General features: G+C 41.2%; 1 protein-coding gene across 1 annotated transcript; it reads right to left on the minus strand.

The window, feature by feature from the left end:
- Positions 1–3,531: 3,531 nt before the first annotated feature.
- Positions 3,532–18,156, minus strand: LOC134356442 (natural cytotoxicity triggering receptor 3 ligand 1-like). The gene is made up of 7 exons (XM_063067391.1): positions 18,102–18,156; positions 17,593–17,898; positions 14,112–14,399; positions 13,418–13,516; positions 12,736–12,779; positions 8,782–8,892; positions 3,532–4,174 (listed from the first exon to the last, which is right to left on the minus strand). Exons 1-7 carry the CDS (start codon positions 18,154–18,156, stop codon positions 4,043–4,045), a joined length of 1,035 nt encoding a protein of 344 aa, XP_062923461.1. The 3' UTR covers positions 3,532–4,042.
- Between the last annotated feature and the right edge of the window lie 6,624 nt (positions 18,157–24,780).

Below are 24,780 nucleotides of genomic sequence, written 5' to 3' on the forward strand. Positions count from 1 at the left end.
CACCTTCAGCACTACACAAACATACATGATATGCAGACCACAAGGCTGTGCTAGTGGGAAAAGACATGAATGGCAAGTCCATAACCCATGTGCAATAAAGCCTGAAATAAAAACTCGATGGATATCCTGGTTAGAATGCACAACTGAAAAAATGGACGGTAACAAGAGACATAGCATAACAATCAAAGCACAAGTAAAGTAGATTAATGAGCAATTTGGATATTTAACTGAAATTCTTGTTTTTATGCAATAATGTGTCATGGTCCGGTCCGTGAAATCCGCATTCCAGTTCACTGTCCAGTCCATCGATCCCTTATTCTAGGTTTCCCCGTTTTCCCTTGTCCAGCGTGTACCTTAATTGAGGCATATGATTCTCATCTTGGGCTGGATACATAAACAGCTCCTGGGTTCAGCTTCAGTTGCTGGTCTGTTCCCTACCCTTCCGTTCAACTTCTGCCTGAAGCCTTTCCTGCAAACTATGCCTGAAGCCTTGTCCTGAAGACTTGCCTGGAACCTCGCCTGCTTCCTCGCCTGTATCGCTGTCAGGTTCTACCGCCGGAGCAAGACCGGAGCGTTGCTCTGTCTAGATAAGAAACTGTCTATCGTTGTTTGGAACTGTCTCTGTGTCCACGACTTCGCTCTGTAGGTCTGGCCGTTTGCCACTACTTTGTGTTCGGTACCGTCTCAGTGTCCACGAGTTTGCTAGGTAAGTCGGGCCGTTTGCTGCTATCTTATTTTGGGAGCTGTCTCACTCTGTTCTGTGTACTAGTCCCGGCTATACGTCCTGCTCCCTAGGAGGGGTCCTGGCTCTGTGTAGAGCCCCGGCCCCAAGTCCTGTTCCCAAGGAGGTGTCCCGGCACTGTGGTCCGTGCTCCTGTCTCTCAAGACCTAGGCTCTGTATTCTGCATTCCTGTCTCCCAAGAGCAAGGCTCTGAGTTCTACGTTCCCGTCTCCCAAGACCAAGTCAAGGCTTTGGGGTCCCGTCCTGTCCTAACGCCTCTCCCAGCCCAGGAGTACTGCGTCTAGTCCAAGCCACGTCCAAGTACCTCGTCTAGTTCAGGCCACGTCCAAGCACCTTGTCTAGTCCCAGCCACGTCCATGTACCTTGTCTAGTCCAAGCCTGGTCCAAGCACCTTGTCTAGTCCAAGCAACGTCCAAGTACCTCGTCTACTCCAAGCCACGTCCAAGTACCTCGTCTAGTCCAAGCCACAGCTTTGTGTTCTCTTTCCTTTCCTAGCCAAAGTCCCAACCCAAGATTGTGTTCTTGTCCCAGCTCCTAGTCTACATCCTGTCACGTCCCTAACTCTAGTTCTAGTCCTGTTTCTAGTACTTCATTGTCTGTGCCTTGCATTTGGGTCCGGGACCAGCGCCCTCCTTATGACAGAATGAGCACTATTATTTTAAAATAACACGATCTTAACATGTTATTTAAACATATGCACGTAAAGCTTTAGAGTAAAAGATACTGTGTTTGCATGGAATTACTAATCAATTCCGCTGTTCCTCGGAATATTTACAAGAATCCTTGAAAATGTGAAATAATAATTGAAATAAAAGGAAACTACTCGGCTAATTCGGTGCGCCAGGCAGTGCGGGTTAAGGCATGCGGGTGTTTAATGTTTTGATCTGGAGGCTCGGGATTGGGAGTGTAGAGGGAAAATGCGCTCTATATAAATGTGAAAAGGAAGTGTACGACCGGTGATAGATGGAACCAAGCTCGTTGGATGGAGTGGTGGAGTGTTTGCATGTGGAGCGAGAAAAATTTGATCCAATTTGCTCATTGCGGAATCCTGTAAAAACATGTAATAACGGGTCGAGTTAAACATGTTTTATGAAGCTTGATTAAAGGATATATATTGGACAGTTAATGGGAGATATCGCTATCATCCAAGAAAACGATACCATGCGAGTAATGCTGCTCAGTCGGCAGTGCCAAGCGACCTTTATTTGAGATGTTTAGTGAAACGCATTTTGAGCGTAATTCATCCTCAGTGATTTGCCGAAGCATTTTTAACCGAGATTTCGTCCTCTAATCCAGAAATTAACCAAAGTGAGAAGCTAAGGTTCAAATTTACGTCTGGTGTTTAGAGAACGAGATATTGTTTATCGACAAAACTACAGCTTATCAGTTATTGGATTGTTTGTTAGTGGAGGAGTGTTTCTAAATAGATTATAACAACTCAAAGCAATAGAACTGCGGGGTGGGGGTCGGTGTGGAGGTGTCGTCGTAACAGCGTAGCAATTAGAGATGGCGCCCTCTCCAGGTCGTGACAGAACGCACTTGATTGGGATGATTCAGAGGAATTTACAAATTTACAGATATTTAAAATCCCTGAAACCGTTATCATTTATATTATTATTGTATTTATTTTCTATCTTCATTCGACTGTACTGAAATATTTTTTTCTGATAAATATAGTGCACAGGATTAGAGAGGGCTTTTCTTTTGCGCAGGGCATTCTCCAGTGCGAGCAAATAATGATATATTTGAAATGACGTTGAGCTGAGCTGAAACTGAATATGTCCTTAAAAGCACTTTGGAAAATATCACCAGCGCCTCGCAGTTGCTTGAGGAATTAGTCGACTCTTGTGACTGCCCTTCAGAGTAATAACAAACGGCTATTTGTGTTTTTTTATGAGTAGATGAAGAAATGAATAAGAAAGATAAGAGTACAAAGTTCCTGTCAACTACGAACAAGATATAACTGTGCATTTTTAATTGAAAGTAAATACAGAACAATATTAAAAAGTGGAGAAATCGACGAGATTTGAGATGTGAAGGGAAATCTATCCCAGCCAGCATATCCAGCAGAACAGGTCTGAGCGGCCCACTCTTTTTTCCAGGCGTGTACGTTCTTATTATTTTTGCCAATTTCTCTGCATTACCGAAACTCTTTCCGAGAATAGGTTGTTGTTTGCATTATCAGACAGAGGATTTATTTCACTGCCTATGTTCCCTGTACCTACTCCCCACCTTCCTTAGTCCCTCACCTTATCCCCCAACCACGTTGACCTGATGAGCAACAATAAAGTATTACTATAACAGGATACTCACCCTGTTGTGTCACATGTACATCTACCTGAACCGGAATTAATGCGTCAATTTACTGACCATTGCCCAAATAAATGCTGGGCATATTGCAGACTTATTTCGCTCCATCAGGCAATTGGGAAGTTATTAATCGCCGTGGAGCTCTGTCCAAAGCACCATATTCTTCGAGGGTACACATCTAGACACGTGATTCCTGTAAATCTACTTTCCAACGTCTACAATTTTCAGTCAGATGTTATGATTAGACTAAACCTGATTTCCTTTAATGTGACCAGGTGCGTATCTCCTTGTTTGCGGGCTAGGACAGGTACACAGGTGGTGGTGCATTTCTCTCGCCTTTTGGGTGCCCTGGGATTTCTGTTACTATCATGTGGTAGTGCAGTTGCATTTTACAGCTAATTTTGAGCAACAATCCATGAATGTATACGAAACAGAAGAATACTGATTTTTTTTATCATATGACATTTACTGATCAATATTCAAACACAGAGGTGTTATCGTGAGAACATGTTCCGATTTTTTTCACATCTTCTAATCTATATTTCCCTCGGTTGAACGTTGACATAAGTGAGCAAGAATAACTCTGCAGTTGACGGTATTTACCTTGAAAACAAAGTACTCTCGCTGGTGGTGACGAATCTCTCATTTTTTTTTTCATATCTGAGGACTGTAGAGGGTGGGGCGGTACTTTAGGCCAAGTAGTTTTATTTCCTGGAATGATCGGGGAATGTTCAATGGAGATTCTGACCGGGTAGGAGAGACAGGCGGAACGGCTTATTCCTAATCTTATTCTTAATTTTTTTACTTTTATTCTTTCCAGTGATAATCGCTTCCAACAAATCGAAGACGAAATTGATCCCTTATCTTCCTAACTTATCCATGTGATCGATTAACAATCTTTGTCTGGAGGCAAGAAATGAAACGAATAAATGCCTCGGGTCTGCACTCATTGATGGTCTATAGCTCTAAGCTGCAGTTGGATTCTCAGCTTCACAGTTTCTTTGATGTATTGACATCGGCGTACAATGCATGTTTGTTTTGATGTTTGGATGCTGGCGTGTTCTTAGAATCGGGAAACTGCAGAGCAGCGTAGGTCAGTTTGTCAGCTCCATTTCCTGTTGTCTGCGAAAATATTTCAAAATCAGGGGTTAATACAGAATCAATTGAGTTGAACAAATTGAATCAAGAATTGTAAAATAAATTAGTAATGCACTCATATGTTATCAATTTTAGATTTCAGCCGTTTTACACAAACGTTATGTCAACATTGTTTCAAAATGTTCCTTTTTGATTTAGTTGGCATTTCAACTCCAGGAGCCTGTGCTGTCCCACTGAACAATGAGCGTTTCTTTCCTTACTGAAAATGAACTTCAACAATATCGAGTTGGGAGAGTAGATAACTCCTTGCAGCAGCAGGTACAGTACAAAATATTTCCCTAACTCAATATACAAGAGCATTGTTGTGTTATATTTGTCTGATTACCGCAAATCTTTAGTCTACAGATCTTATGGTGTTTCCTCAGTCACACCTGCCAACAGAATTCCAAATACACACAGACACTGTCATCAGTGGAGACCGCACAACTGATAGAATGAACGCTGGCAATTTGTTCATTCATGCCGTATGGTTACTGTTTTGTCACAGTTCGGTATTTCCATCAATGACACCAATGTTCGGTTGGTTCAGTGTTTCTCGGTTATTATCAGATATTCGAGTTCATTGTGGAGCTGATAATGAGCATTGGATAGGATGGCTATTCCTAGCTTCATGCTTTTTAGTGTTTCCACATTACATATGAAATTAAATTCATAAAAGCGAGGGTAAAAAAGATAATCTCAATGGATTCTGCAGATGCTGGAAATCTTGAGGAATGCAAAAGAAATGTTATGTAATTCATTCGGTAAGGCAACATGCATGAAGGTAAATAAACTGCTGACGTTTCTGTCCGAAACGCTTTAGCAGGACACAGAAAGAAGGGGGTCAGAAGCTAGAATAGGAAGGTGGGGAATGAATACAAGATGACTAGTGATATGAGAAACCAGGTGGGAAAGAACGTGTGTTGATGATGGGGATGGAATGACTTAGAAGCTGGGAGGTGATGAGCGGAAAAGGAAAAGGGTGCAAGAAGGAATCTGATAGAAGGAGACAGTGGACCCCGGAAGAAATGGAAGAGGGAAGGGTACCAGTGGAGGTGAAGGGCAGATGAGGAGAAGAAATGAGGTGAAAGGGAGCCAGAATTGGGAATGGAGAAAAAAATAGAAAGGGAACGATGAAATAAGCATTAAAAATTAGAGAGATCAATGTTCATGCCTTCAGGTTGGAGTCCATCCAGATGGAAGAAAAAAGTGATGATATTTCGAGGGTATTTAGTCGTAAATGGTACAATGACAAAGGTCATATCAGGTCTGTAAAATTAATCACCTTTGGAATATCGTTTATATATATGTTGGAATCGATTGTTAGGAATGAGATTACGGAGTACCTGGAGGTACATGACAAGTTAGGCCAAAGGCAGCATGGCTTTCTGATAGGAAAATCCTGCCAGTCTAACCTACCGCAACTTTTCGAGGAAATTGCTAGCAGAGTAGACAAAGGAGATGCAGTAGATGTGGTGCACTTGGATTTTCAGAAGGCCTTTGTCAAGGTGCCGCACATGAAGCTGCTTAGCAAGATAAGAGCCTATGGAATTACAGAAGCGTTACTAACATGGGTGGACATAGCTGATTGGCAGAAAACAGAGAGTGGAATAAAGGGATCCTATTCTGGCTGTCTACCCGTTACCAGCGGAGTTGCACAGGGGTTGGTGTTGCGACCCCTCCTTTTTATGATGCATGTCATTAAATTGGAAGATGGGATTAATGGATTTTGGCTAAATTTGCCGATGATACAAAAATAGGTGGAGGGGCGGGTAAGTGCTGAGGAAACAGAGCCTGTAGAGAGACTTAGATAGTTAAAGGGAAAGGGCAAAGAAGTGGCAAATAAAATACAATGTTGGAAAGTGTATGGTCATGCACATTGGTGGAGGAAATAAACGTGCAGACTATGATTTAGATGGGAAAAGAATTCAAAATGCCGAGATGCAAAGGGAATTGTGATTCCTTATGAAGGATATCTGAAAGGTCTCCAGGTTAAGTCGGTTGTGAAGAAGGCGAATGCAACGTTGGAATTCATTTCTCGAGGTATAGAATATAAGAACAGCGATGCGATGTTGAGGCTCTATGAGACACTCGTGAGACCACACTAGGAGTATTGTTTGCAGTTTTGGGGCTCCTTATTTTTGAAGGGATATGCTGACATCGGAGAGGGTTTAGAGAAGATTCACGAGAATGATTCCAGGAACGAAAGGGTTACCGTATGAGGAACGCCTGGCAGCTCTTGGGCTGTATTCCTTGGAGTTCAGGAGAATTGGGGCGGTGGGGGGGCGGGGGGGGGGTGGTGGGGATCTCATAGAAAGATTCCGAATATTAAAAGGCTTGAACGGATTAGATGTGGCAAATTTATTTCCATGCTAGAGGAGTCTATGAGAAGAGGGCACAGCTTCAGGATTGAAGGATGTCCATTTAGAAAGAGGTGAGGAGGAATTACTTTAGTCAGAGGGTAGTAAATATGTGGAATTTGTTGCAATGAGCGACTGTGGAGGCCAAGTCATTGGGTGCTTTTAAGGCAGGGATAGAGCGATAGATACATTCTTGATTAGCCAGGGCATTAAAGGGTATGGGGAGAAGGCAGCGGATGTGGAGATGACTGGAAGAATTGGATCAGCCCATGATTGAATGACGGAGCAGACACGATGGGCCGAATGGCCTACTTCTGCTTCTATATTTTATGGTCTTGTATATCTGTTTTGCGTGGCTCGGTACCGTAGCGGCTAGGTTAACACTATTACAGCAGCGGTGATCCAGGTTTAATTCCCGTAACCGACGAAATGGTGTGTTTCTATGTTTTCCCATGACCGTACGACTTTTTCTGGGCGCTCGGGTTACCTCCCACGTTCCAAAGACATACGGGTGAGTCGGCTAATAAGTCAGATGGGTGTAATTGGGTGGCACGAACTAGTTGAGCCGGACGGCTCTGTTACAGTGGCGTGCAAATTTTAGGTACCCCGGCCAAAATTTCTGTTACTGTGGATAGTTAAGTGAGTAGAAGAGGAACTGATCTCCAATAGTCATAAAATTAAAGGTGAAACATTCTTTTCAACATTTTAAGCAAGATTAGTGTGTTTTATTGTGCAATTTTAGCGTGAAAGAAAAGGAAATGAGCATCATGCAAATGTTTACGCACCCCAAGAGGTTTGAGCTCTCAGATAACTTTTACCAAGGTCTCAGACCTTAATTAGCATAAGGGCTATGGCTCGTTCACAGTTATCGTTAGGAAAGACAGGGTAATGCAAATTTTAAAGCTTTATTAGTACCCTGATTGTTCAAACCTTGTCCCAACAATCAGAAGCCATGGGCTCCTCTAAGCGGCTGCCTAGCACTCTGAAAATTAAAATAAATGATGCGCACAAAGCAGGAGAAAGCCATAAGAAGATCGCAAAGCGTCTTCAGGTAGCCGTTTCCTCAGTTCGTAATGTAATTAAGAAATGGCAGTTAACAGGAACGGTGGAGGTCAAGTTGAGGCCTGGAAGACCAAGAAAACTTTCCGAGAGAACTGCTTGTAGGATTGCGAGAAAGGCAAATCAAAACCCCATTTGACTGCAAAAGACCTTCAGGAAGAATGAGCAGACTCTGGAGTGGCGGTGCACTGTTCTACCGTGCAGCGACACCTGCACAAATATGACCTTCATGGAAGAATCATCAGAAGAAAACCTTTCCTGCATCCTCATCACAAAATTCAGCGTCAGAAATTTGCAGAGGAACATCTAAACAAGCCTGATGCATTTTGGAAACAAGTCCCGTGGATTAATGAAGTTAAAATAGAACTTTTTGGCCGCAATGTACAAAGGAATGTTGGAGAAGAAAGTCTGCAGAATTTCATGAAATAAAAACACCTCTCCAACTGTTAAGCATGGGGGTGGATCGATCATTATGCTTTGGGCTTGTGTTGCAGCCAGTGGCACGAGGAGCAATTCACTGGTAGAGGGAAGAATGAATTCAATTAAATACCAGCAAATTCTGGAAGCAAACATCACACCGTCTGTAAAAAAGCTGAAGATGACAAGAGGATGGATGATGATGCTGAACACACCTCAAAATCCACAATGGACTACCTTAAGAGGCGCAAGCTGACGGTTTTGCCATGGCCCTCACAGTCCCCCGACCTGAATATCATCGAAAATCAGTGGATAGACCTGAAAAGAGCAGTGCATGCAAGACGGCCCAGAAATCTCACAGAACCAGAAGCCTTTTGCAAGGAAATATGGGCGAAGATCCCTCAAACAAGAATTGAAAGGCTCTTAGCTGGCTACAGAAAGCATTTACAAGCTGTGATACTTGCCAAAGGGGGTGTTACTATGTACTGACCATGCAGTGTGCCCAAAATTTTGCTTCGGGCCCTTTTCCTTTTTTTGTTATTTTAAAACTGTAAAAGAAGGAAATAAAAAAAGTAATCCTGCTTAAAATATTAAAGAAATGTGTGGACCTTTAACTTTATGCCTTTTGGAAATCAGGTCATCTTTTACTCGATCACAGTAACAGAAATTTTGTACAGTAGTGCCCAAACACGTGCATGCCACTGTATATCTTTAAAGCAAATCCAGATGTTATTCATGGCAATCTCTCTGCTTTACCTGAGAATAGATAATGCATTCTTCTTGTTGTCGATCTTTGCGAAATCCTTTACTCTCCCTCATATTTAGTGAAACATGGGGAGTGGTGTGATCAACCGCAGCTTGGTCAGCCTGTTGGAAAAACACACTGAATACTGATAACTGATACAAGGTCAGTGATCATGAACTGTTTGGTTTGGAATATCTAATAATAGAAAAGGATTTTATAAATGTTCGGGATAACATTTTGTCCGCGTATTATGATATTGCCCGTATATCATACCGGAGGTGGGATACCAAACCCATTTCAGGCTGGGAGTCACTACGTTTACTTTAGATTTCCAAACAACCACTTAAAACCATCCTATCAATCGTATGGGTTTCTCAGGTCTGGCCATCTCTTTTGTTTTCATCTCTTCTGTCATATCCCTTACGCGCTTCCAAGTTTTGTGGACGGGCTTTATCCGATGCGTTTCTCTTAGCACCCCGTCAAATTATTATATTCATTGGGATGACGCGATTTCGTCCCCACAGTGCATTTAGAACCTGTGACCCTTCAAACTCGCATTACCTAGGTTAAGGACATTGGAAAAAATGACAAGACCTGATGTACGGTTCCCGCCTGGCTTAACTGAAGTAGCGAATACGGGAGGGGCATCTTGCCAGCTGTTGAGCTGAGTGGTGTTGCTGGTGTATCAATTAAATTACAATCGAAATAAGTAGAGCAGTTGGACATGCCCGTTACAGTAAATGGTTTAAAAAGCATTTGTTTTGGCTGAAATAATGACACAGCATTCCAGAGCAATAAAACGACGGTAAAAAAAAATCTTAAACGTTGCAGCTTCAGCTTAGATATTACTCTCAGAAGCGGTCCTTCATTTCGGGAAGTGCTGCAAATGCTGATAGAAGTTTCAACAGAGTTCTACTATAATGAAACCAGTGGTATATGACAACCTTGTTTTGGTGAAATGTTGCTGCAGCGAATATCGTAACGTAAAAGTAAAAATATGCGCTAAAATTGGGAAGGTAATTAATGAACACAACAAGTTTTTTCCCGTGTAGACAGATGGGTATATAACCGATAAAGGTTTAGTATATGCTGTTAGGAGGATCCAGGTGGGACACATTTAATAACATTGAACTGCTGGAACTGTGAAGTGAAACAGACAAATAAGACACACAGTAGATCAGGAAACACGAGTGGAAAGAGAAACAGTTAACGTTTACGTTACTTTCCGGGGAGAGGTGTTCAATCCGAAAGGACAACGTTTTCTCTTTCCCAAGATGTCGTTGGAGATTTTAAATTTCTGGATTAAATCCAAAATGGGAGATGACAATACATTTAGATGCTGCAGGCATTTCTTTCAAAAGTAGCCTCGTGGAGTAGAAGGCGCCTGGTGAAATTTCCTTAACATGTGGGCATCATTGTGCACCAGATACTACACGGTTTATTGGAAGCATATTCGATTCCATTGCAGGTCATGCACTGTTCTGTGGATCTTTGTTGGGAATCGGTGTTAAAAACTCCCTATGACTTTCCAAAGCAAGATTTCGTTGCATTTTCAATTTTGCTTGCTGTGCGTTCAAATCAGATGTAACATATATTGCGAAATGCGAGTACTGTATTTTTCCATTGTGCACGACACAGCGATTCTCGTAAGCCGACATTTGACATCTAAAACATCTCAGTCTGAGACTTGTATTTAATTATTCATCAAACGAAGCGTGATTATCAGCATAACTTCCATTAGTATATATTACTGTTCATCTTAATGCAACCGGTAATGAACTGATGTGGAATCCTGAAAGACTATAGATTCAGATTCAATAGGACTATTCAAATCTATCTTGGATAAAACTGCAAAATAAAGAGTTGTCAGGTAGTTTTATTGTTCCCTACTGCGTTCCAAATCTTAGAACAAAATAAATCTTAGGCGGGAGGACAAGATGGAGGCGCGCCGTGCGTACGCAGCTCTCCAGTGAAAAATGATATCGTATCTGCTAAAAAGGGGTCGTGGACAATTCTGATTTCATGGAGAATGGACGTGAAAGCACAGAGGAACATTCGCTGCTGTCGTTACTGTGAGGTCGTGGGTAAGCCTCAAAATCCCCGGCCTTGCCTGCTTTTGGCGACCGAGAAAGAGGTCGAATCGTTCGGACAGATATGGCACTCAGTACTCGTTATCGTAGAGCTGATCAGAGCTCGAAGTTTTCGGATTGCTCAGAGTCGGATTGCGGTCGGCATGGCAGGGAGAGTTTTTCTTCCGTCTCCCGTCTGCGTGAGATGTGGGACATTTGAGAAAGTTTGAACTTTACAGTGCTCACGGACTTCTTCATCACGTTATGGTATTGTTGCACTGTTTATAACTATATGCTATAATTATGTTATTTTGTCAGTTTTTTCAGTCTTGGTTTGTCCTGTGTTTTGTGATATCACACCGGAGGAAATAATGTATCATTTCTTAATGCATGCATTACTAAATGACAATAAAAGAGGACTACTTGTCTTCATAATCATAAATTTGAAATATTTAAGGTACGTTTGACGTTAGGCCGGTAATTTTGACGTCGGTAGTGGGTAAGTTATTGAAGGGAGTACTAAGAGACAGAATCTACAAGCATTTGGATAGACAGGGACTACTTAGGGAGAGTCAACATGGCTTTGTGCGTGGTAGGTCATGTTTGACCAATCTATTGGAGTTTTTCTAGGAGTTTACCAGGAAAGTGGATGAAGGGAAGGCAGTGGATGTTGTCTGCATGGACTTAAGTAAAGCCTTTGCATGGGAGGTTAGTTCGGAAAATTCAGTCGCTAGGTATACATGGAGAGGTGGTAAATTGGATTAGACATTGGCTCAATGGAAGAAGCCAAAGAGTGGTAGTAGAGCACTGCTTCTCAGAATGGAGACCTGTGACTAGTGGTGTGCCACAGGGAACAGTGCTGGGTCCATTGTTATTTGTCATCTATATCAATGATCTGGATGATAATGGGGTAAATTGGATCAACGAATTTCCTGAATATACAAAGATTGGAGGTGTACTGGACAGTGAGGAAGGTTTTCGGAGCCCGCAGAAGGACTTGGACCAGCTGGAAAAATGGGCTGAAAAATGGCAGATAGGGTTTAATATAGACAAGTGTCAGGTATTGCACTTCGGGAGGACAAACCAAGGTAGAACATACAGGGTAAATGGTAAGGCACTGAGGAGTGCAGTAGAACAGAGGGATCTGGGAATACAGATATAAAATTCCCTAAAAGTGGCGTCACAGGTAGATAGGGTCGTAAAGAGAGCTATTGGTACATTGGACTTTATTAATCAAAGTATTGAGTATAAGAGCTGGAATGTTATGATGTGGTTGTATAAGGCACTGGTGAGGCCGAATTTGGAGTATTGTGTTCAGGTTTGGTTACCAAATTACATGAAGAATATTAATAAGGTTGAAAGAGCTCAGAGAAGGTTTACAAGGATGTTGCAGGGACTTGAGAAACTGAGTTACAGAGAAAGGTTGAATAGGTTAGGACTTTATTCCCTGGAGCGTAGAAGAACGAGGGGAGATTTGATAGATGTAAATAAAATTATGATGGGTATAGATAGAGTGAATGTAAGCAGGCTTTTTCCACTGAGGCAAGGGGAGAAAAAAAACAGAGGACATGGTTTAAGGTTGAAGGGGGAAAAGTTTAAAAGAGGCTTCTTCACACTCAGAGTGGTGGGAGTGTGGAATGTGCTGCCAGACGAGGTGGTAAATGTGGGTTCTTTTTGAACATTTAAGAATAAATTGGACAGATACATGGGTGGGAGGTGTATTGAGGGATGTGGTCCGTGTGCAGGTCAGTGGGACTAGGCAGAAAATAATTCGGCGGAGCCAAGAAGGGCCAAAGGCCTGTTTCTGTGCTGTAGTTTTTCTATGGTTTCTATGGTTTTCTAGATCTCTGCTATACCTATACGCCGATCTCAAAGAAGTCAAGCCACTTCACTTACCAGCTCTTCACTCTGACATCTGTCCAAAGAACTTGTGTTAATCCCTTAAGAAAAATAAAAGAAATTATTTACATTGTAAAAGTTGGGCATTATTCGTTTGATACAAATAGAATTCATGGCGTAAGAGGAACTGCTGAAGGTGCGGATCTTTCAGAAAGCATTTTGTGGTATTAGTTGTCTTAATACAGTGCATCAACATCATGGCACTATGCTCAAGAGTCTACGACATTTAAAGAAGTCGTAAAGTGATAATAGTATATGAGTGACTGTACAACATCTAAATTCTGTCGTTAAAATGGAAATTAAAATCAATGAGACATGCATGAGTTCGTCAATGTTCTTTAAACAGTGACAGTAAGCATAGACCTACGCCAAACGTCTTACGCTTCCAAGTATAGACCTGCCATTGTATCCAAAACGACATTTACATTATTCCAAAGGGATATAACGGCATTTATGAACAAGATACAGCCTGTAAATACAGCGAGCGGACTGGTGATATTATTGTATTTTAAATCCAGCTTGTGTTGTGCCTGATGATTATCAATGTAATCAGGTTCGACCATGTCAATCCCTGTATAATCATGCCGTAATGACATTTATTCTTTTTGAAGTTAAATATCTTTAGCGCATCTATTTTGCACGAATAGAGGTAATATATCTCAGTGATCAGGGTTCTTACCGTGCAATCTCTTTAACTTGACATTCACCAAAACTATTATCAGAGCTAAAATTGCCGATCCGCCCAGTGCACATGCCAGAATGAATTTAGTATCAGCGCCTTGTGGATCAACTGGGGGAAAACAAGAAACTGTGAAGTACTTATACATTTAAAAAAATGCGCACATGAGAATCAATAATGCAAAATATCTAATAGGCTCCTTTCAAATCTCACTGCACAGTATCGGAAAATATGTCATAAGACAGGAAATGCAAATGCCCACCTTTGTTATATTTCGATGAGATATAGAGCTTACGTTTTGCTTTCCACAATTTTGGCAAATGTTCAGATACTTACAAATACTGCACAAATTGAATTTCTTAATTCGTCCTACACGATTTAAACTAACGGAATAACACAAGTTTTTGAACACCTTTCACGTTCAATACTCACTATCAATTACTAAGCTTTAAAGTTAGTCAGTCTTCCGTGTTTGGGTAGCTGTTCAGTTACTGTTCTTAACAAGGTCACATTGACCCCACCACAATGACTTGTAAGCGCTTTCATCTTACATTGAGCACAAAAGATTCTGAACATGCTGAAATTCAGAATAACACATAAAATCCTGGAAGAACTCAGCCGATCAGACAGATCTAAAATGTCGACGTTTAAGGCCGAGATCCAACATCATGACTTCATCAAAACACCATCTTACCTTCGATGTAGCTGAAACTGGCAGACAACGTGAGGGAGCCATGCGACACCAGGCAGGTGTAAATATCTTTTCCCCAAGTAGACTGCGTAATTTCCAATAAACTAAGTACCTCATACAAGCCGTCCACGCTCCGGTTTGACACATTTTCTATTCCAGTGTGAATTTGCTTGTTATTTCTTTGCCAAACGATTTTTAATTTCTCCGGGTAGAAGGCAGCCGTTTTACAAAGGAGCTTTCGAGGAGACGAAAACCCTCCAACAGGAACAATTTCCAGTAGAGTTGGAGGAGCTTGAGTCAAAACAGAGTTATATTGAGTATTTTCGATCCATTTGAGTACAGGTAATTTCACTTATCTCCTCTCCAACTAGGATGACGCTGAACTATCAAATCAGTTACCCGCCAGTATTAACCAGTATTTAATAAATTCTTCCAATTTCACGTTCTGTTTATTGTTGCTCAACCATACACACTCACACTCTGATGCAAAATACGGCATGACGCCTCACCAGTGCTTTATAAAGCCTGAATATTACATCCTTGCTTTTATATTCTAGTCCTCTTGAAATGAATGCGATAATCGGATTTGCCTTCCTGACCACAGACGCAACCTGCAAATTAACCTGTATGGAATACAGCACACGGACTCCCAAGTCCCTTACCACCTGAATGTTTTTTTGTGTTTTCTCTCCAGTTGGAAAATATTCAAAACTTTCACACCCTCCACCAAACTGCATGCCCACACACTTCTCGACACTGTATTCCATCTGCCGTTTCTTTGCCTGTCCTCCTAATCTGTGTCAGTCTTTCTGTAGCCTCTCTATATTTCCTAAAACTACCTGCCCGTCCACCTCTCTTCATATCGTCTGCAAACTTTGCAACAAAGCCATCAATTCCACCATCCATATCATTGACATATAACCTTAAACGAATCGGTCACTTCACAGACCCCTGTCGAACACCGTTAGTCACGGGCAGCCAACCAGAAAATGCTCCCTTTATTCCAATTCTTTGTCACTTTCCAACCAGCCACTGCTTTATCCACCCTAAAATCTTCCTTGTTACACTTTGGGCTCGTAGTTTGTTTAACAGCCTTGTGTGTGGTACCTTGTCAAAGGCCTTCTGAAAATCCAAGTACGCAACAACCGATTCTGCTTATCTTTATCTATCCTGCTTTTCATTCCTTCAAATAATTCAATCAAATTTGTCTGGCGAGAGTTTCCTTTGAGGATATCATGCTGACAATGGCGTGTTTTATTATGTGTCTCCAAGTAACCTAACACCTGATCCTTAATGATGAACTCCAACATCTTGTCAACCAGTGAGGTCAGACTGACTGGCCTACAGTTTCCCTTTTCTGTTTCTCTGCTTTCTTGAAGAGTGGAGTGACATTTGTAATTTTCCAGTCTTCCAGAACCATTCCAGACTCTAGTAATTCTTGAAAGACCTTTACTAATGCCTCCAGAATCTATCAACAACTTTTATCAGAATCATGGTATGTACATCATCTGGTCCAGGTGAATTACCTAACCAGAACTTTCAGTTTCCCAAGAACTTGCACTCCAATTATGTCTCTAGTTTTGCCGTTGTTCAAGATAGACTCTCGGAATAAACCGGGATAATATAGACCAGTTGATATTACAGTGAAGTGGGTAATTTATTGGAAGATATTCGAAAGAATAGGATAGATAAATATTGAGATAGACTGGGCTTGTTTGGGAATAAGCAACGTTATTTTGTGCAATGTAGGCTCTGTCTAACCATCTTAATGAACTTTTCGAGCGGGTTCCCATAGATCTTGATGAAGGATAACAGTGGATATGGTCAATATGGATTTTAGCAAGAGCTTTGGAAAAGTTCTGCATGGGGACGGTGGGCTGATCAAATACGTTCGCTTGGCATTCAGGATGAAGGAGGAAATGGAATCTAACTTTGGCTTCGCGGGAGAAGCCAGAGTCTGGTAATAGATGGTTGTTCTTTGAACGTAGGCCTTTGACTGGTGGTGTGCCGCATGGCGACCAAAGAATGCAGCGGGTTATGGACCAGGTATAAAAATGCGTTGAAAATGGCAGATAAAATTTAATGACGGTAACTGTAAGCTGTTGTTCTTTGAGAAGACAAACCATCTCGGATATACACAGTGAACGAAACTGGCATTGTGGAGTGCGGTAAAAAATGATCTTGGAATATAGATTGATAATTCATTGAAACTGGAGCAAAAGGCGGTGGTATCGTAAAGATAACCTTTGTCATATTGGACCTCATATATCAGAGTATTGAGTGTAAAAGTTGGAATGCTATGATGAAGTTGCATTGGACGTTAGTGAGAACAAATTTGGAGTATTGTTCACAGTTCTGGTTAATTATCTGCAGGAAAGTTATCAATATGATTGAATGAGTACAGAACAACTTACAAGATGTGGCATGAATTTGAGGACATGGATTATGAGGAAAGGTTTAACAGGTAAGGATTGTTTGAATGGTTCATAAGAGCACGAGCGAACATTTGATAGAGGTATACAAAATTATGAGGGATGTAGATCTGGTACATGTCAGCCTGCATCATCCACTGAGGTTGGGTGAGAATGTAACTGGAATTCATAGCTTCATAGTGAAAGGAAAAGTATTAAAGCCGAACCTGATGGGAAATGTCTTCACTCTGATGGTGATGCTATTGTGGAACGAGCTGCCAGCGGAGGTGTTTGCACTCGACTCCCTGCGCTTTACTATCCAACCCTATCAAAATTCACCTTAACCCTGAGAGGTCTATATTTCTCACAATTTGTATGGTGAAAGAAGTATAGATTTTGCTAACCCTGCATGACAAAAGTTGGAATGACAATTTGCAGTGCAGGCGATAAATTGTTACTTGATGTTGGAATTAACTCATTTGGAGCTGGGTATTATTTCTGTCTACTTGTTGATGGGGAAATGGAGCATTGTGCTGCTGCAGGCAGATCCTTTGATAGAGATTACTCTATTTAAGTATTAATATTTTGCGTCCTCTGTGATGCGGAATCGAGTTATCCAACTCCAGCCATTCACATTAATATTAATATTATTTCAGCCTCTTGCTTGCAACAAAATCCTAACCTTACTTGAAAAGTAATTCGTTATATTCAAAGTACCTTCGCGATAGTGAGGGTGAAGTCCTAAGATATCACTAACCTTGGAAATTCGGTTTATTTGGGAGATAGCTGATGAGCAGGGCTCGACGAACAGCAGTGGGAAAGAGCCGAGGAAGTACGATATGATAAACATAATCAACTCCATTATGCGCCTAATAGTTGCTACATGAAATGTGATTAATTCTTCTGTTCTTTATAATTCTGAATTGAGAATCCCTGAACTGGGTATATTTTCCGCGGGAAAAAAATGTATTCTCGCCGTTTGTTTAATCAACCAGAAACATTTCGTTTTATCCTCATCACTAAGTTGGATGTAAAATGCACAGAGCCGAAAATCTCCAAACAGCCACACTCACCGAACACAGTGAGGCTGGTGCCACAGCTACTCTCGAAAAATTGCTCCTGAAACCTTCCGCCACAGTAATATAGTCCAGAGTCGCTGAAGGTGACATTCCAGAGTACAAGCGTTCCTCTTCTCTTTTCTACAGTGAATTGTCTTCTGCTGTCCCTTTCTAAAAACCCCTTCTCGCCTTTCCTCCACCAACGAACGTCAACGGTATCGTGTGTTAGTGGTAATTTGCAGAACATCGTAACATTCGCACCAACCGGGACGTTCAGGTCCCGAGGGAATTGAGATACTTCCTTCGCCGTTACTTTGACGACTGCCGGAAAAGTAAGCAAGGGTATTAACAACAGTTAAACACAGTGAATTAACAAAAACCAATGACATAAGTCACTGGGCAACTAAGAGCGAAAGACGGCCGAATAGATGAAAAAATATAACTGAGTATGCTGCAGGCACCCAGAGTTAAATATTAATAAATAGAATATTCAATTCGGAAACGGCGTGTATAAATCAGCATACTTAGCCAAGTAATAGCCAGAAGTGCCATGTACGAAACCGTAAACTTCTCCGCCATCTTACAGAAACCAAATCGACCAATTCTTGCAATGCAAGTGGTATTTTAAAGAATTTGCTGGAGGAAAAGGACTTCGTGAGGAAATGTATTAATCATGCAAACATGACGCAGGATGACGCCACCGCAAGGCAGAATAATGTGGTTCAGATTTAAACCCTGTCTCGGCTGGGAGGAAAATAAGAACTCTTACAATTCTAATCTTTACATGGCCTACCTAGTGCTTTCGTGATTATGTTGGAAATCTTGCCTTCTTGCTGAATAAAGGAATTATCCAAATCTTTATTGAGACATAAATTTAACTCTGCACTCTGCGCATTTTGATGGCAGAGATGGAAATCCGCTTAGGAGTTGAAAAATGTCTAATAAAATAAGCGGACAAAAATAATAACGGTATTTCTTCATTCCAATTTACCTTTGCAGCTTTGCTCCATTTCAATCATATACCTTCGGTCAAATAGCACCCTGCTTGTTTCTCTAGTAAAGCAGTTACGCTCATGCGGCCAAAAGAATTTAAGCTGCGACGGGTGCGGACGGTGTTACATAAATGAAAAATTTGCTTCTCTTGATAAATTCCTTTACGGTTTGGTTATAACGGTTCGACTAATGAACGACTGCTTAATGTCTGGATTGCAAAACAAAAAGGAAATGATGAACGAGCCTGGTTTGAACAGCAAGTACATTGCCCCGGACGTCGAAATGCACATATCTCCTGCACAATGTATGATCTTGGGTTCTGAGCATTGATGACAAAGAGAAACGACATATAGCCGCGTATTCAAAAACGAATTAATAATGAAATATGCTGTTTGACAAGATTAAAGAAATTGTCAAGAAATATTCTATTGCTCCCAGTAAGGAGCTTTATAAAGAGAGGGTCGAACTTCAAGCAATTTTCATGTAATTTAAATGCTTAACTTTCATGAAACAAAAGCAGAAAATGTGAAACCTTCAGAAATTAATTCCACTGACAGATTTCAATCTGTTTTCTCAAAGTAGGCCGCAGAGTACTCAGGTTTCTTACCCGCTGCTGTGACCAGCTCGCACGTAGAACTCACTGAAAAGCAGCAGCAAATGCTGTCTGTGATAGAAATAGATTTCGGGTATAGGATGTTGATCACATAAGGAGAGAGCTTAGATTTGAAACAGTAACTTATTCAGTTGAATGATAACAGAGATTCGATAAAATCTATAAAGAGCGCATCGAGGAAGCCTCAGATGATTGATTGCAGTTCCGAGGCTCCATTTTAAATCCAATAAACACGAGCAGTTCCATGAGGGGAAATGCTGCTATTTCCAATGTCTCCTACAGTTCCACAAAGTATATGACAGACAACAGGATAGTCAATCGAGCAAAAATTTTAACCCGATACAGAAAAAAAGGGTTAGCACGCACCCTTGTGTCTAAGCTATCGGGGCATAAATTGTTATCCATTTATAAAATAACAACACGGAATATTGAAAAGCAGCTTGGTTGGCAATGAAACAATACTGAGCTTCCATATATTTCCTACGAACGGAGTTAAGATCCTGATTACCATGTCAAACACCTCGCCATTTTGAGCAGTTATGTTTCCGAATTTCCACGAAGCGATGGGGATGTTTTGCCATTTTCATCGAAGCTTTGTCACCATTTTTAAATTGTATCTCCTGTCTTCTTAGATCTGAAATTATGTGGCTGCTTGGGGCGTAAAGTTGTTCCTGGGTAACACAATTTTTGACTATTCGATCCCACGGGATGTAATTGAGGTCTGTTTGTTGAGGAGTTTATCCGGGAGAGGATATGGACGTTGTGAACCTTATCCTGCTGTGGAGCTGTGAACCGTAAGAGGCAATTCTAATGAGGGAGAGCTTAGTTTTACGTTACAGGTAACTTGTGATGCCGAATACAAAAATGTGTCTGCGGCAGAAAACACTATTTCCAGAAGGTAAGTTTTCTGTCGAGATTTCTGCCTTGATCTTCAGATATTCCTTTTTCTCGACAGATAAATACCAAGGATGAGAGTACTCTGTTTAGTTCCCCATGAACCACTCTCTGTTCTCCATTAGTCCATTCTTCATGTGGTGTAAGAATAGAGCAGTAACTTGGAGCAATTACTACGCACTTCAAAATAAGTTTGCTGATAAAAATTGGCCTCGGTTGAGCACGGTTGGGATTATCATGGTAGCTCTTAGATGCCAAAGTGAATAACGCTGCCGATCATTTTCGGTTTTAAATGCTTTAGAGATGAACTTACGTCTCTATGTTTTCACCAGCATAAATTTGCTCAGCATTAACTTGCGCGGAAAAGCAAGCACAGCTCTGGTTAGGCCAAAGGATTGAGTGTAAATCTAGATTTCTAATTTGCGAGACCTTACTTCCCCTTTCATTCAAAAGCATAATGGAAAACTTTAGATCCAGAAGCAACTCTCGACATTGCCACTTCATGTAATGTTGTCTACCTGTTCCTTGTTCCCTTAACACTGCTTTTAACATAGCAACGGACCAGTACAGCGCAGGATTCGGACATTCGGCTAAGCTGTCTGTCGCGAACATGATGCCAAACTAACCAAATATCTACTAGCTGCAGTCCCTCATTTAATTAAACAGAAAGGAGAATGTTTTCCCCATGAAATCGGCTTATCATGTCTTTTAATCTTCAAAGTAATTGGTTCCCCATTCAATGGTGTCAGAGAATGACCCACACATAAATATCATGGATTTAGCTAATTTAAGAATTCTTTCGTACACTTATTTCCAGAATGAACATAGCACAGAAACAGAAAATATAGACGTTGCAGCACAGCTTGAGAAACAGTTAGCTGACAGGAGCAAAATATCAAATATTGCTTAAATTAAACTTATTGACCTACTCTTAAACGTCAAGTGTGGTAACACGAGCTGTCTGCTACATAGAGGTTTCAGAGAGGAGCAACCTTCGACCACAAATTTTCCATGATGTTACCAGCAGGCTCACGAGTGCAATTCTATTCTCAGGTAGCATATTAGGTCCCATTGACACAAGGTACAAATGCAATGTTGGTAAACTGACAGATGAATTAAAGTTCTATTCCGAACATCTTTGTTACAGACAACTTGCAGAAGTTTGCATGCAAATATTCGCATTTGTGAATAATAAACAGGATGTGAAAATATATCTATTTTAAGAGGATATGAAACTTCGTCGGAATTGAACAAAAGCAGCTGGCCTTTCAAATGGGCAGATAAAATAGGAAAGGAAACACAAGAATGTACTCACTTCTTTCAAAGTTAATTGAAATACTTTGATTCATAATTCACGAATTTAGAGTTAGCAGTCCAGAAACACAATTCTGTGAAAAGCAGGTAAATGGAAGTGTTAATTCTGTTGATCTGCCTGCACATTCTAAGCTGATCTGCTGAACATTCCGTGCATTCCATATTCAATAGTCCAGCAAGTTGGGCCATTGTTCTTTTTTGTTATCTATTCTATTAGGCCACTTTATATTCCTTGAATATGGAAGTTTATTCAGTTTCTTATGCTACCATAATCTGTAAATATCCTGATTCCCACAGGTGTAAATGATCGGCGAGATGAGTATGCCATTTGGAACAATTTCCAACTGCTGAGGCAGCTGGCATGAAAGGAGGGTTAGGGAGGTATAGATTCTGGATGGTGATATGCAGAATGGCAAAAGCTACCAGTTCTGGAATCTAACAAATAAAGGAGAGAGATAATGGGGGATCATTAGGGGAGAGGTGAAGGGCAGATGGAGCCAGGGCAAGTTGGGGGAAGGGGAAGGCTTTGTTTGAATTGTGTGTGTTGTGGATGGCTGCAACCACTGGGTAGAAAAGTTTTTTGGAAAATGGTGCTTCTTCAGATGTGGATGGGATATTCTGCCTGAAGCTGAATGGAATGATAATTTCACATTACTTGTATCAGGAAGAAAATTGGAGAAGCAAGGCATAAACTTTTATTGCTTATAAAGCGTTTAATTTTATAATGGTAATGTTGCCTGGCAATAATTCAACTAAGCTAAAGTATTTTGTGAAGATTTCCGTTTGTATTCAATGCCGAAGGCTTCTTGCATAAGTGTCCAACAACAATTCGCCAACATTAATGGATTCCTGCTGCCTTGATTCAATTTTTTTCATGACCTCAATCTTCTTCTGAATCCTTTCACCATGCTCGTTACGAACGGCACCAAGATTTGCATGAAAGAAGTCTAAATGGGAATGCAGAAAATGATTTTTTCTGACATACTGCACTTCATGGTTTTGTATGCTTGAAGTATGTTGTCAAGCAGTTGCATGCAGTTGTATTCTCTGTGGTTGCCAATAATTTTTTTCAACGACATCCTTGAATGCCTTCCACTGGATTTTCTCTGGTCCCTCTAGACATTCTTCGAATGGCCTGCCATTGATGACCTGTTTGATATTCGGACCAACAGGAAAAGCCTTCCTTAATTTTGGCATCACTTATTCTGGGAAACATCTCTCTCAAATATCGAAATCATCCACAGAAGTTCTTATACCCGGAGACAGCAGATTTCATCCTTGTAGTTTTGAACCCAGTAATTCTGATTTTGCCTTTGACAAACCCAAGTCGCTGACAAAGTCATTTAACTCAGACTGAGTATCACAAGAGGCTCACTCGACATAAAGAGTCCAAAATCTGTATCGGTATCAGTGTCGTTTTTCTATTCCTGCCTCTTACACATTGTAATCTTCGCCTTCCTCCTCTAGACTCTATGTCCCTGGTGTCTTCAGTACTGTAGGACTATCATCATGCGGCTGAAGTCTCGCTGCTGAAAGGAGATTGCAGTGTTCAATCGATTTCTTGTGTATAACAGAGAAACCAGACACACTGGTCAGATGGAACTAGCTCTCGCCATGTCATCGGTACCACGATTGCTGTTGTCTTCCGAATATCTCTGAGCCAAAGTCTCAGATCAATAACGCCTGTTGAGCAACAAATGTGAAGAGCCCAGGCATTGTTTTGGTCGCCAATTTTACACTCAAGGTAGAACTCATAGGCTTTCTTAAAAAGAAGAGCTATGCTTCGTGGTTGAGGTTTAAGCTGATACTCGCCACTGGTATAACGGAAAATACCCAGGTTGATGCAACATTGGCGAGACATCTTGCTTTCACAAATACTACTGAAAATAAAATTACTTGACTATAATGAATACACACAATATGCTATGCCCGCCGAGCATGCGCATGAACATGACCAATGTACACTTAAACGCAACGGAAAGAACAGAGTGTGCATGATGCTTTTATAATCTTTCTAAAACCTGTCCTGCCATGCAGTATCCGCCCTGCCTAATGCCCCAACAAGAAGAAAACTTCTCAGCTTACATCGTGGGCAACCATTAAATTGACTTGAATTATGAATTGAAATAACAAATATAGGCGATTTAAAAATGGTATGTGATAGGGAAACTTCATGGTGACTTTCATGATCAGCAGCACAAAATCTCTAAGACAAACCGAAAGGTACCAAGGATGTAATTTCTTTGTTGTCCAGTGAACTCGAAGGGGTGGTGGCGAACACATGTGCCTTGGAGCTGAGGGGTGGAAGCAGATGGGGCGGGCGAGACACAGTATACCAGGGTTTATCTACAGCTGCCGAACGTGGTATCCAAGCTCTTGGGTTATGGAATATGAAAGCAGAATACCCAGAGACAGGCAACAGAATGTTATCTTTTGATGCAAAGGACCTGGTAAGGGATAAGAAAGCCGTGCTGCAGCAAGGGAAAATGACTCGGTTCAGCCACAACGGCGAACCATTCTGATCTTTTTAAATGGTATGTTTTTCTTAGAGGAAGTACAATGAAGTTTCTCTAAATTGGATCAAACAACATCGATGGAGAGAAGTGAGCAGTCAAAGTTTCGTATTCAGACTCTTCATCAGGACTGGAAGAACGGAAAGGAGCAGGACAGGTAGCTGGTATTAAAGGTCAGGAAAAGGTTGGAGCAAGAGATGGAGAGTAATAACTGGGTCCAGGTGAGGAAGTGATTAGCATCACTCTCCGAAATCACTTGATCCTCCCTTACATTCCTCACAAACTACCTCGATGTTTAATCAGACTTAAGTCCTCACTCACGATCATGGCGGATCCAATCAGAAACTTTGATTCTGCTTTCCTTTTCGTCTTCAACTCACATCGGTATCAGTCAGCAGTACTTTGTAGCTAATTGGTTGCTTTCTAAAGTTCTCTGGAAAACTAATGATATGATTTACGCCATGTAATCTAAAAGGTTGGAACAATGAAGAAAATCATATTTCAAATCTCGTTTTGCCAGAGAGCGCGTTTGCGTTCAGCTAATGAACTAACGATTCGTATGAATAATGGTGCCCACGACTGAGGTACAAAACTGTCCTCTCTAATACTCCCTCTAATTTTCATTTAGCATAACCGAGAAGGTCATCTGCTTGAGTTATAACAGTTTTCTATTATTGGCCTAGCAAGTCGGCCAGTGTTTAAACAGGACTCCGGCGAAATATTATAAGAATCGAACAGACCGATTGCTTCCCGATGCACAGGATGGACCGAAGTAGTGATTCGGAAAAGGTCAAAGGTGGAGGTATCTGTTTCAGGATAAACTGTACTTCTCCGATGTAGCAGTTTTCTCATGATCTTGTTCGTCCGAACTTGAAC

The sequence above is a fragment of the Mobula hypostoma genome, chromosome 14 (assembly GCF_963921235.1).
Source record: "Mobula hypostoma chromosome 14, sMobHyp1.1, whole genome shotgun sequence".
NCBI classification, from domain to species: domain Eukaryota; kingdom Metazoa; phylum Chordata; class Chondrichthyes; order Myliobatiformes; family Myliobatidae; genus Mobula; species Mobula hypostoma.